This window comes from Piliocolobus tephrosceles, chromosome 14 (assembly GCF_002776525.5).
Source record: "Piliocolobus tephrosceles isolate RC106 chromosome 14, ASM277652v3, whole genome shotgun sequence".
In the NCBI taxonomy this organism is placed as follows: domain Eukaryota; kingdom Metazoa; phylum Chordata; class Mammalia; order Primates; family Cercopithecidae; genus Piliocolobus; species Piliocolobus tephrosceles.
The window spans coordinates 90,758,058-90,772,322 of record NC_045447.1 but is presented as its reverse complement, the minus strand read 5'-3'; the positions used below and the strand labels follow the sequence as shown (position 1 = coordinate 90,772,322).

Here is a 14,265-nt window from a genome sequence, read left to right as displayed (position 1 = left end):
CAAAGGTGACTGAAGGGGAGTCGATGGATCAGGAGAAAAACAAGGTTGTGTGGTGTCAGGAAGGTGAAGGAATTAAGTGTTTCAAAACAGAGGGAGGATCAATCTCGTGGAATACCGCAGAGAATCAAGTAGGGTAAGAAATGGAATGTGATTTTTGGATTTGGCAACCTCGGAGTGCTTGGTACTTTTGAGAAGAGAATTTCAGTGAAATGATGGAGCCAGATCCCCCACAGGGGGACTGAGAAAACAGTAGAAGGTGAGCATGTGTGAGTCATGTAAGAAGAGGGTTTCTGTCTGTCAAGGAATATCCACTCAAATGTTTTCAAGACACTCTTTACATCACTTTTATTTCATACGATGCACTGAAGCTACCAGCAGACAGCATAAAGACTGCCTTTTTCTGAGCAATGAAAAACCTAAAATATGCTATTGTGAGAATGAAAGGTTTCACTGCATCTGCACCTTCAGCCGTGAATGGAGTAATCTATGGGGGATCATCACTATCACTATCTTGCTTTTTATATTAGTTCAGGTACAGCTGTGTTGTTTCTGTTTTCCTCCCCTAGGTTATAATGAGCATCAACTTCTTTTAGGGTTCTTGGGACCTACACCTTAGCTTTTTGGCCAGGAAAGAACAAAAGCTTTTTCTCCCCATGTTTCCAGGCTTTCCCACTCATTCCCAAAGTAGGAATTACTAAGACAAGAAGACTCGTGACCTCCAAAAATGTTTAGTCATTGACTCTTCGGAACCACGAGTGACAAAGGGCTGTGACAGGGAGCAACTGCCCTTCTTCCTAACTGTTGGCGTTAGTCTGAGATTTTGCCAGCCAATTCCCAGTTGCAATGATTCATAAAGTAACTTCCTAAGTTCCATGCAGCAATTATAGGCTGGGGTCACAGATGCAGGAAGTGTGTGTGGCTGGGGTGGGGGTGGTAAATTCAATGGGAAGTGCTTTTATTGTCTAAATCCTTAGCAAATTGAGTGGGAGATATATATGTATGCATGTATATAATTTTAATTTAAGTAGGGGGAAATATTTTGGAGACATTTGAGCAGATTAACAAATAGTATTTGTATACATGTAACTAAAACAGTAATTTATCAGGTAGAAGGCAGATGGGAGGAATAAAATGCCAACCTGTATATACGGTTGGGTTGTGCTGGTGATGAAGTGCTGTTTATTCAGGGCCAGCCTAGCTTGTCAGCAACATAAGAGCCACTGCAGCACATGACTCCCTGCGTAGCTAGAAGACAATAATAAATTATCCCCTATGCAAACAGCACTGGCATAAAAGCAGAACAAACACACTCTGCCTCCTGGAATCCTGAAGATTCTCACTCATTCCCTCGTTTAATTCTGTTTTAAACATGAAACTCTTGACATTATTCCAAGGCCAGTAAGATCGAATCTGGCTTGGAGAGCTGATGAGAATCTGTTTTAGGGTTATTGTAAAATGGATTTTGTTTCTCTAACTTGCCTAGGTGATTCACATCGTTTTTTGATTTATCAGCGCTTCATTTGGTCCTGTGGAATTTGGGGTCACCTAGAGGAAAATTGAGCTAGAGTACTTGAGGGACATGATGAAAATACAGTCTCTGCAGTCATAAAAAAGGATGAGCTCATGTCCTTTACATGGATGAAGCTGGAAGCCACCATCCTCAGCAAACTAACACAGGAACAGAAAACCAAACACTGCATATTCTCGCTCATAAGTGGGAGTTGAACAACGAGAACACATGGACACAGGGAGGGGAACAGCACACACTGAGCCCTGTTGGGGGTTGTGGGGGCGAGGGGAAGGAACCTAGATGACGGGTCAATAGGTGCAGCAAACCACCGTGGCACACATATACCTATGTAACGAACCTGCACATTCTGCACATGTATCCCAGAACTTAAAGTAAAATACAGTTTTAAAAATAAAATAAAATAAAAAATAAACAACCTATACCATCTGAATAAAAAAGAAAAAGAAAATATAGTCTTGATCCAGTGCCCAACCTGCTAAATGAGAACCTGTAGCAAATCAGCCCAGAAATGCACACCATAAGGGGACTTTTATGAGGAGGTTGCCTTAGGAACAAAGAACTAGCAGCGTGAGTCAGTACAAGTCCTGTGACAAGTGCTAAGAGAGTCCAAATGACTGGTTTGTAGGAAAATATATCAACTAATAAATGCCTGTCTGGAGTAGTGCTTTTCAGATTGCAGCGTGCTTTCCAATTCCTAGGATTGTTGGAAAATGCAGATCCTGCTTCAGTAGGTCTAGGGTTTTGCCTGAGACTCTGCATTTCCAGCAAGATACCTGGTGTTACCAGTGCTGCTGGACTTGAGTCCAGCGAGGTCCTAGAGCCATCAGTTTAACACAGAATTAAAACAGTTTGGAGATCAGCCAGCATTTTTGAAAAGGAAACTTTCCACAAATGTGGCTTTGAACAGTGTTGATTCTACTGATTCCTAATCTTATGCTCAGATACAAATAAAACCTGCCCCCTCTTGTTTCAGTAACCCAGCCAGGAGTGTAGGGAGAATTCTGTTATATGTAAAAATTTCTTAGAAATGTGTCTCTTCTTTCAAGGGTTTATAAATGTATTTGGAGGCCTTTATATACATAATGAAAAACATTTGGAAAGGAAAACTGTAAGGCTTACTGTGCTGAAGCCTTCAGTTACTGGAAATAAGATGCAGTTAGTTGTAGTCTCTTTTTATTTTTTTCAGGGCTGTATCTTTTTTTACAATTCATGGTGGCAACAAGTTTAGCACTGAGGTTCTTGATTCATCCTCAGTGATGATTTGAAGTAATTTTATCTGTTGAACACACATTGTATATGAGTTTTGATTATTTTTAAAAATCTCCTTCTAAATATTTAAAGTCTATTTCTATTGTGGATGAATTAACTTTTTAAACATCTACTTAAAGATTGTTATGCCATTTGGAAAATAAATAAAAAGCACGAAAGCTGACAGTATACATTTTGGAACACACACTTCCAAAAGCATATGTTCCAAATGCGTATGATGTATTTGATCATAAATGTCATTACAATAGATCCTTGATGTTCATCAGCATGAGAATAGATCCTGAGACCTTCTCGGATTCACATGTACAATTCCTTGCCACCAAAAAAGGGAAAGCGGCCTGGTAAGATGCCAGATGAGAGCGGCTGCCTCGGAGTAGACGGCAAAGCCTCCTCAAAACATGGAAGCCAGTGATGGGCAGGGCCTGCCTGCCTGCCTACCTACCTAGGGTCTTGTGTGCCCTCAGAGCCTCACAGACCTTGAGATTCAACTCAGCAGAATTACAGTATGGGTATGATGGCTATATGAAGTGGCTGGTAAATAGTCTAAGCCACAAATACCCAATCCATGAGTTTCAAAGAACGACCACATGGACATTCATGTGGGCTTGGGGAAATCTGCAACTCCCTGCTCTGCACCGTTCACTTCTTCACAGTGGCTGTCCTAGGAGATGTGTGTGGCACTTCCACTTGCTGTGGTGCACACTTCTGTGTTGTTTTAGTATCTTTACCTGTGGCAGGCATAATTCTGATTGCTGTTATAATCAGAAAAAAATCAACAGAATTCTTTACATCGCTTGAGTGCACATTGTGGTGTTTTTTGTTGAGTGACACAATAGACTGTCAGTTGATGAATTATGTAGTATGATCATATATGTGCTAGGATAGATATGTATGTGGACTATGATAGAAGATTATGGATGATGGAGCACAGGTTGATTTTGTGTACCTGTCTCTCCAGTCGTCCAACAAACATTTCTTGAACAGCTAGTGTATGCCAGGCATTATGTTAGGGGCTAGCATATGTTCTTCACTGTACTTCTTTAAGGAAGAGAGACACCCATGCAGACAAAGTGGCTCTCATTGTAGTTAATAAAACTGGAAGACAGACTGGCTGCAGTGGCTTACGCCTCTAAGCCCAGCACTTTAGGAGGACGAAGTGGGCGGATCAGTTGAGCCCAGGAGTTTGAGACCAGCCTGGGCAAAATGGCAAAAGCTCATGCCTACAAAAAATACAATAAATTAGCTGGGCATGGTGATGCACACCTGTAGTCCCAGCTACTCGGGAGGCTGAGGTGGGAGGATCGCTTGAGCCTGGGAGGCGTAGGTTGCAGTGAGCTGAGATCACACCACAGCACTCCAGTCTGGGTGACAGTGTGAGACCCTGTCTCAAAAATAAACAAACATATACATACATACAGTAAATAAAACTTGAAGCAGCCAGAGCACTTTTTGCAAATGATGTAAACCACACCTGGGATTCTGAGGTATTGGGATCCCTGTCTGCAATTGTTCATTCCTCCACAGCTGCCACATAGACCAAGCAAATCTGACATCACAGCTCTTTCAAAAATCTCTCAGAATTCTACCCTGGAATACAGACCACCCAGTAAACTCAGCTATGTTCATTCATAGGAATTTCTCCTTGGAGTTAATAATAATCATTAGAAAAAAATTACAGGAAGAAATAATAATTTCCTCCTATTCTTCTTGTGATAAATTGTAACAATAGCAGACATTCCTAAATAGACCCTATAAGCGACAAGAGGGAAAATAGGATTTGCAAATTAAGTATCTGAATAAATATATTAGAAAAAATGTTTAGGATATTTGTTCTTTGTCTAAACTATTCTTAATAATGGCAAAAACTCTTTTCTTACGTGGTTTGGGAAAACAAACAAGCAAAGTGTATGTTAAGCCATAGCATGAAAGTTTCCACGCTTTCTCAAAGCAAACTGTATTTTACTTGCCTTGAATCATGTCTGTCTGTCCTAAATACATCATAAGACTGGACAAATTTGTGGCACAACTCCTCACAGCTGGGAAGTTTGACATTAATATCAAATTTCCTGTTGTTTCAGAATTGTCTGTTTCACAGCAATATTACCAGTGACTTGAAGGCATTTACAGACAAGTTTGGTTTTGACGTCCTCATCCTGTTCGCCAGCTATCTGTCAGAGGAGCAGCAGCTGAGACGACAGATTGCTGTGTACTCAGAAAACGTAGAGCTGTGCAGTCAGGTGAGCCCCTCCTCTGACCCTGGCATGTTTCCCTGTGTCCTAACCTGCTGGCTCTCAGAACACACAGTGCAAGACAGAACAGATTGGTGGCTCATGAGCAATTAGCCCAAGAGATGGAGTCCTAGAGGTTTGAGTTTTGGGAATGTTGGGGGTATTTTGTACCTTTGGCCTTTTAAGAAAGCCCCAGAAGCATTTCTCTTCTTGACTGAATCCATGGTGCAAAACATTAGCTCTTTCTCACCCCCAAAAGAGCAAGTCCTCCTCTGGGTGCTATTTTCTTCAAGGACTGCTCGCTAATCATGACTAACAAGGTTTAGCCCCTGTCCCAGGACCCATTTGGTGCCCAGTGTTTAAGACCTGGTGATCTGATGCTTTAATCAAAGTTAGTTTGTCTCCAGGTACCAGAACTCTGACTAGGTAATCAATTATCCTCCAGGTTGATCGCTGAGTCTTTTAACCCAAGGCCTAGGAAATAAAAAATAAAAAAATAAAAAATAAAAATAAATAATAAATAAAATAAAAATAAAAAAGAGTTAGATAAAATTAATCAATATAGGCCATTGGATATACCAAGCCAGGTGTACTTAATAACTAATATGAGAACATACATGATTCATTGTAACAGGAGCCACACAGCCCCGCATGCTTCATCACTCATTTTTCCTCACTAGTGGATTCAATGTCTCATGAATTCATGGGTGGCTAGAGGCACAGTCTCTTCCCCTTTCTTTTCTACGTCCTCCTTTCTGTCCCCCAAGAGCTCCACTGTAGCTCTCTTGACACATGCCTGTGGGTACTCTCGGGCTCTCTCAAGTCCCAATGTGAGAGAGCATCTCCTCCACTGACCTGCATCACCAGCCTATGGTTTTTCCAACCCTTTACTCTGCATTTGGTTTCAAAGCTAAATTTCATCTTTGGTCACTGGCTTCCCGGGGACGGGATTTAGGCCTTGGAAGCCTACAATATGGCAGCTTTCAAATCACTTTTAGCAGCAGACCCCTTTTTCAAACCAATTTGAAAATTGGTTCATTGGAAACAGACAAAAGTAGAAGAGCAGATGAAGGAGTTAAAAGCCCTTGAGCTGACCCCAGTCCTCTCTTTTCCCCACCGACCATCCCCACCCTAGCAATAGCCAGAGGTGGATTCCCTGGAATCTTAAGCAACAGAGTCCTGGCTCTGGCCTAGCGAGTCCCTCTTTGCCTGTGTGGTCACACCACCGGCTGAGTCAGCCTTTGCAGCAGACTGCCTGGGTGCAGAACTCAGGCTCCCGCACTTGTTAGCTGTGTGTTGCTGGACAAGTTATTTAATCTTCCTGTGTCTTCATTTCTTCATGGGTAAAATAGGAATAAAAAGAATTCCTGGGCCGGGCGCGGTGGCTCAAGCCTGTAATCCCAGCACTTTGGGAGGCTGAGACGGGCGGATCACGAGGTCAGGAGATCGAGACCATCCTGGCTAATACGGTGAAACCCCGTCTCTAATAGAAAATACAAAAAACTAGCCGGGCGACGAGGCGGGCGCCTGTAGTCCCAGCTACTCGGGAGGCTGAGACAGGAGAATGGCGTGAACCCGGGAGGCGGAGCTTGCAGTGAGCTGAGATCCGGCCACTGCACTCCAGCCTGGGCGGCAGAGCAAGACTCCGTCTCAAAAAAAAAAAAAAAAAAAAAAGAATTCCTACCTTGTGGAATTACTGTGATGATTAAAAGAGATAATGATCATAAAACCCTTAGAACCATGCCTGGCACATGAAAGCACTCAATAAATGTTAATGATTAGTAGTAATATCTATGTGAGCTCCATAGTGGTAGTGGTGGTGGTGTTTATTATTATTATTATTAATTTTACCTCTACTAATCCTGTGGGGGCATTTCAAAGGCTCAGCACAACAAAATACTCCTGACATTCCCTAAAAATCAGAAAGCCGCCCCCCAGTTCTGGCCTCACACTGACCATCCGTCAGCGTCCCCTTGCCTCCCAGGTTGGCTTTGTCTGTTTTGGGCTCCATGCTTCCGTTACCTGGGGTGAAAGGGTCCGAGGGGTCCTGAGTGCTGTTCAGAAAGGTCAGACCCTGGGAGCATCTTTGTCTTTCCTACTCTCTCTTTTGCATTCTGAAGCTATCAGAGGTTCAAGCAGCCCTGGCTGCCCCTCCCAAACAAGAGCCTGTCTCCTGGTATTTCCCCTTATTCCAACACTTTTCCTATAGTTGTCAGCAACATGCGTTATCTCTGCTTTTTTGCAACTCAAGTTACATTGCTGTTGGAAGATGGTATTATATTACAGTTAGGAAAGAAGTTAGATGGTTTAAACTCCTTTACCCAAAACGTTCAGGAGCCATCAAAATCGAGCACCTGGATTTTGAATTAAACAGAGAGACAGTTGGATAGAATTGGAGAAAGGGTTGGTGGTATAGTAATCAGAACTTTCCAAGTTTGAGATCTTCTTTTTCAGACAGATGAACACAGACTAATTTTATATTTAAAAAATTAAGAGAGATAAATTGCAAAGCACAGTTGCAAAGTGCAACAGTGCCTGAGTGCTGACACAAATTCCTGTGCCTTCCGACAGATTTGCTGTGAGCTAGAAGAGTGTCAGAACCCTTGCCTAGAACTGGAGCCCTTTGACTGTGGCTGTGATGAGATCCTGGTGTACCAACAAGAGGACCCTTCAGTGACTTGTGATCAGGTGGTTCTTGTTGTCAAGGAAGTCATCAACAGGAGGTGTCCAGAGATGGTCTCCAACAGCCGGACGTCCTCCACAGAAGCCGTGGCAGGCAGTGCCCCCCTCTCCCAGGGGTCTTCTGGGATTATGGAATTGTATGGTTCTGACGTAGAGCCACAACCCAGCTCTGTGAATTTCATAGAGAACCCTCCAGATCTCAACGATTCTAACCAGGCTCAGGTGGATGCCAACGTAGACCTTGTTAGCCCAGACAGCGGACTGGCTACCATTAGGAGCAGCCGCTCATCCAAGGAGAGCTCTGTTTTCCTCAGTGATGACAGCCCCGTGGGAGAAGGTACTGGGCCTCACCACACCCTCCTCCCAGGGCTTGACTCCTACAGCCCCATCCCTGAAGGGGCGGTCGCGGAGGAACACGCATGGTCTGGAGAACACGGTGAACACTTCGACCTCTTCAATTTTGACCCAGCACCCATGGCTTCTGGACAGTCCCAGCAATCTTCTCATTCTGCAGACTACTCCCCAGCGGATGACTTCTTCCCCAACAGCGACCTGTCAGAAGGACAGCTCCCCGCTGGGCCTGAAGGACTTGATGGCATGGGAACCAACATGTCTAATTATTCATCCACTTCACTTTTGTCGGGGGCTGGCAAAGATAGCCTTGTGGAATATGATGAGGAGTTTGTCCAGAGACAAGAAAGTCCCAGAGATAACTCTGAAAGAAATTTGAGCCTGACAGATTTTGTGGGAGATGAATCCCCTTCCCCAGAAAGGCTAAAAAATATTGGAAAGAGGATCCCACCAACACCCATGAATAGTTTAGTAGAAAGCTCGCCATCCATGGAAGAACCAGCCTCCCTCTATACAGAAGATATGACCCAAAAGGCCACTGACAAAGGTCACATGGGGCCACCTCAGACCCATGCACGGTGCAGCAGCTGGTGGGGTGGTTTGGAAATTGACTCCCAAAAAATTGCAGATGCGTGGAGTTCCAGTGAACAGGAATCTGTTTTCCAGAGCCCTGAATCGTGGAAAGAGCATAAGCCAAGCTCCATTGATAGGAGAGCCTCAGATTCTGTATTTCAGCCAAAGAGTCTCGAATTCACAAAGTCAGGTCCCTGGGAGTCTGAATTTGGTCAGCCTGAACCGGGTAGCAGTGATATTCAAGACCAAAATGAAGAAAGCTTGTCATTCCAGAATGTGCCCATGGAAAAGCCGCCTTTGCCAAATGCATCTCCCCAAGGAACAAACCACCTGATAGAAGACTTTGCTTCTTTGTGGCATTCTGGTCGCTCTCCCACAGCCATGCCCGAGCCCTGGGGAAATCCTACAGATGATGGTGAACCAGCAGCTGCGGCGCCATTCCCAGCCTGGAGTGCTTTCAGTAAGGAAGATCATGCTGAAGCTTTAAAAAATACCTGGAATTTGCACCCAACAAGTGGTGACACACCTTCCGTTAGGGACCCAAATGAGTGGGCCATGGCAAAAGGTGGATTTGTCTTTTCTTCTTCAGAGCTACTGGACAATTCACCCAGTGAGATAAATAATGAAGCAGCTCCAGAAATCTGGGGCAAGAGGAACAATAACTCCAGGGATCACATCTTTGCACCTGGAAATCCCAGTTCTGATCTGGATCATACATGGACTAATTCTAAGCCACCAAAAGAAGATCAGAATGGTTTAGTGGATCCTAAAACTAGGGGCAAGGTATATGAAAAGGTAGATTCCTGGAACCTTTTTGAGGAGAGTATGAAGAAAGGAGGGTCAGACGTCCTAGCTCCTTGGGAAGACTCCTTCTTATCTTACAAATGCTCTGATTACAGTGCATCCAACCTAGGAGAAGATTCGGTGCCGTCCCCCTTAGATACCAATTACTCCACCTCAGACTCTTACACATCACCAACATGTGCTGGAGATGAAAAGGAAACTGAACACAAGCCATTTGCTAAAGAGGAAGGTTTTGAGTCAAAAGATGGTAACTCCACGGCAGAGGAGACTGACATTCCACCTCAGTCACTGCAACAGCTATCTCGAAATCGAATCAGTTCAGGTCCTGGGAACCTAGACATGTGGGCTTCACCTCATACAGATAACAGTTCTGAAATAAATGCCACTCACAACCCGGATGAAAATGAACTCAAGACAGAGCACATAGATGGTAAGAATGTCTCCATGGAGGATGACATGGGGGAAAGCAGCCAGTCCAGTTACGATGACCCCAGCATGATGCAACTGTACAATGAAACAAACCGACAACTCACACTTTTGCACAGCAGCACCAACTCCCGGCAGACAGCGCCTGACAGTCTTGACTTGTGGAACAGAGTGATTTTGGAGGATACTCAGTCCACAGCAACGATCTCAGATATGGACAATGATTTGGACTGGGATGACTGCAGCGGGGGTGTGGCACTCCCCAGTGATGGTCAAACAGAAGGATACATGGCTGAAGGTACCGAGCCAGAAACCCGATTTACAGTGAGACAGCTGGAACCCTGGGGCTTGGAGTATCAGGAGGCAAATCAGGTGGATTGGGAGCTCCCTGCCTCTGATGAGCATACCAAGGACAGTGCTCCCAGTGGACATCACACACTGAATGAGAAAAGTGGGCAGCTAATTGCAAACAGTATTTGGGATTCTGTCATGAGAGATAAAGACATGTCATCGTTCATGTTACCAGGTTCCTCATATCTCATAGATTCAGAGCAAAGCGAATTGCCTCCTGAAATCCCCAGCCATTCAGCAAATGTTAAAGACACTCACTGCCCAGATGCACCAGCAGCCTCTGGAACCAGTGAGTCAGGGGCACTTATATCTCATCTTGACAACCAGGAGACAGAGAGGGAAACCCTGCAAAGTGATGCAGCATCCTTGGCGACTAGGCTTGAGAATCCAGGGCATTTTGCACACCCAGATCCATGGAAAGGTCATAGCAATGGACAAAGTGAAAGTGAGAAGGAAGCCCCGGGAGCCACCAACAGGGAGCACCTTAATGAAGAGGAGGTGATCGCCTCTGGTGTGGAGAATGCCTCAGGGATTTCTGAAAAAGGGCGGAGTGACCGGGAACTGTCTTCTCTGGTTGCATCTGAACGTAAGGAAATCTGCGTTAAATCAGGCAAAATCAGCTCTCTTGCAGTCACTTTCAGTCCTCAAACCGAGGAACCAGAGGAAGTTTCTGAGTATGAGAAGGGGTCTTACAATCTAGACTCCCGTGATGTGCAAACAGGGATGTCTGCAGATAACCTGCAGCCAAAAGACACCGATGAAAAGCACCTCATGAGTCAGAGAAATTCAGGTGAAACTACTGGGACTTCAGATGGGATGAATTTCACAAAATATGTATCTGTACCTGAAAAGAATCTTGAGAAAACTGAAGAATGTAACATTCTAGAGCCAGAGAATGTGGGTGGAGGGGGACCTCACAAAGTTCCCCGAAGCCTTGACTTTGGGGATGCTCCTGTAGACAGTGTCGTGCGTGTCAGCTGCACAAGTTCCGAGATAACCAAAAAAGTTGACGTTAAGGGGACTGAAAATAGCCTTCCAGGAGCCAGTTCATCTGGAAATTTTGACAGAGATACTATTTCTAGTGAGTATACTCATTCAAGTGCATCAAGTCCTGAGTTAAATGATTCTTCAGTTGCACTGTCTTCCTGGGGCCAGCAACCCAGTTCTGGGTATCAGGAAGAGAACCAAGGCAATTGGAGTGAACAGAATCACCAAGAATCTGAACTAATTACCACTGATGGCCAAGTAGAAATAGTTACCAAAATGAAGGATTTAGAGAAAAACAGAATAAATGAGTTTGAAAAGAGTTTTGATCGCAAAACTCCTACATTTTTAGAGATCTGGAATGACTCAATTGATGGTGATTCCTTGTCCTCTTTATCCAGTCCTGAAACAGGCAGATATTCTGAGCATTCAGGGACACATCAGGAAAGTAATCTCATCGCTAGTTACCAGGAGAAAAATGAACATGACATTTCTGCAACTGTGCAGCCAGAGGATGCCAGGGCCATTTCAACAAGCTCAGGTCCTGACGATGACAGTGTCGGTGGTGAAGAGTCAGTGGAGAAAGAGATCCAGGGGGCCAACTGCCATGTTGCTCAGGATGAATCCAGAGCTTGGGAGTCATTGAATGAATCTAATAAGTTCTTGGTCACAGCTGATCCTAAGTCTGAAAATATTTATGACTACCTAAGCAGCTCAGAGCCAGCCCAGAATGAGAGTAAGTCAAACCCATTCTGTGACAATCAACAAAGCAGCCCTGATCACTGGAATTTCTCACCATTAACAGAGACTGAAATACAGATTACAGCAGTAGAGAAGGAGATGAGATCTTCTCCAGAAACAGGGAAGACAGGAGATGTTGCATGGCAGATATCTCCCAAAGCTGAACCAAAGAATGAAGATAATTTTCAACTGGAAATGCTGGGTTTCTCAGCTGATAGCACTGAGTGGTGGAATGCCTCACCCCAGGAAGGGAGACTAATTGAGAGTACATTTGAAAGGGAGCTGTCTGATTCCAGTGATGTATTGGAGATAAATTCTTCCGTATATCAAAATGCCAGTCCCTGGGGAGTACCGGTTCAGAATGATGTTGAGCCCGTGGAAACACACTATACTAATCCTTTTAGTGACAACCATCAGTCACCCTTCCTGGAAGGTAATGGGAAGAACTCCCATGAGCAACTCTGGAATATTCAACCAAGGCAGCCAGACCCAGATGCTGACAAATTCAGCCAGCTTGTAATATTGGACCAAATCAAAGAAAAGGACTCAAGAGAGCAAACCTTTGTGTCTGCTGCTGGTGATGAGCTGACTCCTGAAACACCTACCCAAGAGCGGTGTCAGGATGCCATGCTGTCAGTCTGCCATCAGCCAGACGCAGCCCTTACTCATGCAGAGGAAAATGGTTGTGTTACATCTAATGTTTCAACGAATGAAGGTCAAGAAACAAATCAGCGGGAACAAGAAAAATCATACCTAGGTGAGATGACACATTCAAGCATTGCCACAGAAAATTTTCCTGCTGTCAGTTCTCCCACCCAACTGATAATGAAGCCAGGCTCTGAATGGGATGGCTCTGCCCCAAATGAGGACTCCCAAGGTACCTTTGTGCCAGATATTTTACATGGCAACTTTCAAGAGGGTGGGCAGCTGGCCTCTGCCGCGCCTGACTTGTGGATGGATGCTAAGAAGCCCTTCAGTTTGAAAGCAGATGGTGAGAATCCTGATATCCTGACACATTGCGACCATGACAGCAATTCTCAGGCTTCCAACAACCCTGATATATGTCACGATTCTGAAGCGAAGCAAGACACTGAGAAGCACCTCAGTGCTTGCATAGGACCTGAAGTGGAATCCAGTGAGCTTTGTCTCACTGAGCCAGAGATGGATAAAGAACCCATTCATGAGCCTGGACAGGAGTTTGTTCCATCCAATGCAGAACTCGATTCTGAAAACGCAACTCCGCTGCCTCCAATTGGCAATCAGGCAGACATAAAGGGCTCCTCTCAGCCCGCCTCTCATAAAGGTTCACCTGAACCTTCTGAAATAAATAGTGATGACAATACAGATTTACAAGCATCAGAAAAAGGAGCCAGCCCAGATATGGCACCAATTTTGGAACCAGTTGACAGAAGAATCCCAAGGATTGAAAATGTGACAACTAGCATTTTTGTAACTCACCAAGAGCCAACTCCGGAAGGCGACAGTTCTTGGTTATCAGACAGCTTTTCTCCTGAAAGTCAGTCTGGTGCAAGAGCTTTGTTTGATGGTGAGCCACGTTTATCCACAGAGAATCCTGCCATGGTTCCTGATGCTTTGCTAGCCTCAGACACTTGTCTGGATATAAGCGAAGCTGCCTTTGACCACAGTTTCAGCGATGCCTCAGGTCTCAACACATCCACAGGAACGATAGATGACATGAGTAAACTGACATTATCCGAAGGTCATCCCGAAACGCCAGTTGATGGGGACCTAGGGAAGCAAGATATCTGCTCATCCGAAGCCTCGTGGGGTGATTTTGAATACGATGTAATGGGCCAGAATATCGATGAAGATTTACTGAGAGAGCCTGAACACTTCCTGTATGGTGGTGACCCTCCTTTGGAGGAAGATTCTCTGAAGGAGTCGCTGGCACCATACACACCTCCCTTTGATTTATCCTATCTCACAGAACCTGCCCAGAGTGCTGAAACAATAGAGGAAGCTGGGTCTCCAGAGGATGAGTCTCTGGGATGCAGAGCAGCAGAGATAGTGCTTTCTGCACTTCCTGATCGAAGAAGTGAGGGAAACCAGGCTGAGACCAAAAACAGACTGCCGGGATCCCAGCTGGCTGTGCTGCATATTCATGAAGACCCTGAGTCCATTTATTTGCCTGTAGGAGCAGGCGCCAACATTTTGTCTCCATCAAGCATTGACTGGGAAGTAGAAACAGATAATTCTGATTTACCAGCAGGTGGAGACATAGGACCACCAAATGGTAAGAAACATCCCATTCTTCCACCTCCAAGAAACCACTGCGTTGATTAAACTAGTGCATATTTGTAAGAC

The 14,265-nt window shown here is 44.8% G+C and overlaps 1 protein-coding gene across 5 annotated transcripts in view; it reads left to right on the top strand.

Annotated features, from left to right (window-relative positions):
• PRUNE2 (prune homolog 2 with BCH domain) overlaps window positions 1-14,265 on the top strand; it is a 302,755-nt gene that overhangs the window by 192,550 nt on the left and 95,940 nt on the right. For 4 of the 5 annotated variants that reach the window (XR_002731829.1, XM_023213314.2, XM_023213316.1 and 1 more), the window contains 2 exons: window positions 4,879-5,037; window positions 7,600-14,194. Coding sequence is in view for 4 of the 5 variants with exons in the window: in XM_023213314.2 (XP_023069082.1) it covers window positions 4,879-5,037; window positions 7,600-14,194 (6,754 nt within the window). In the remaining variant the exon portion in view is untranslated. Of the gene's footprint in view, window positions 1-4,878; window positions 5,038-7,599; window positions 14,195-14,265 lie in introns of those variants that run through there. The other variant, XM_023213317.1, reaches the window with a different exon arrangement.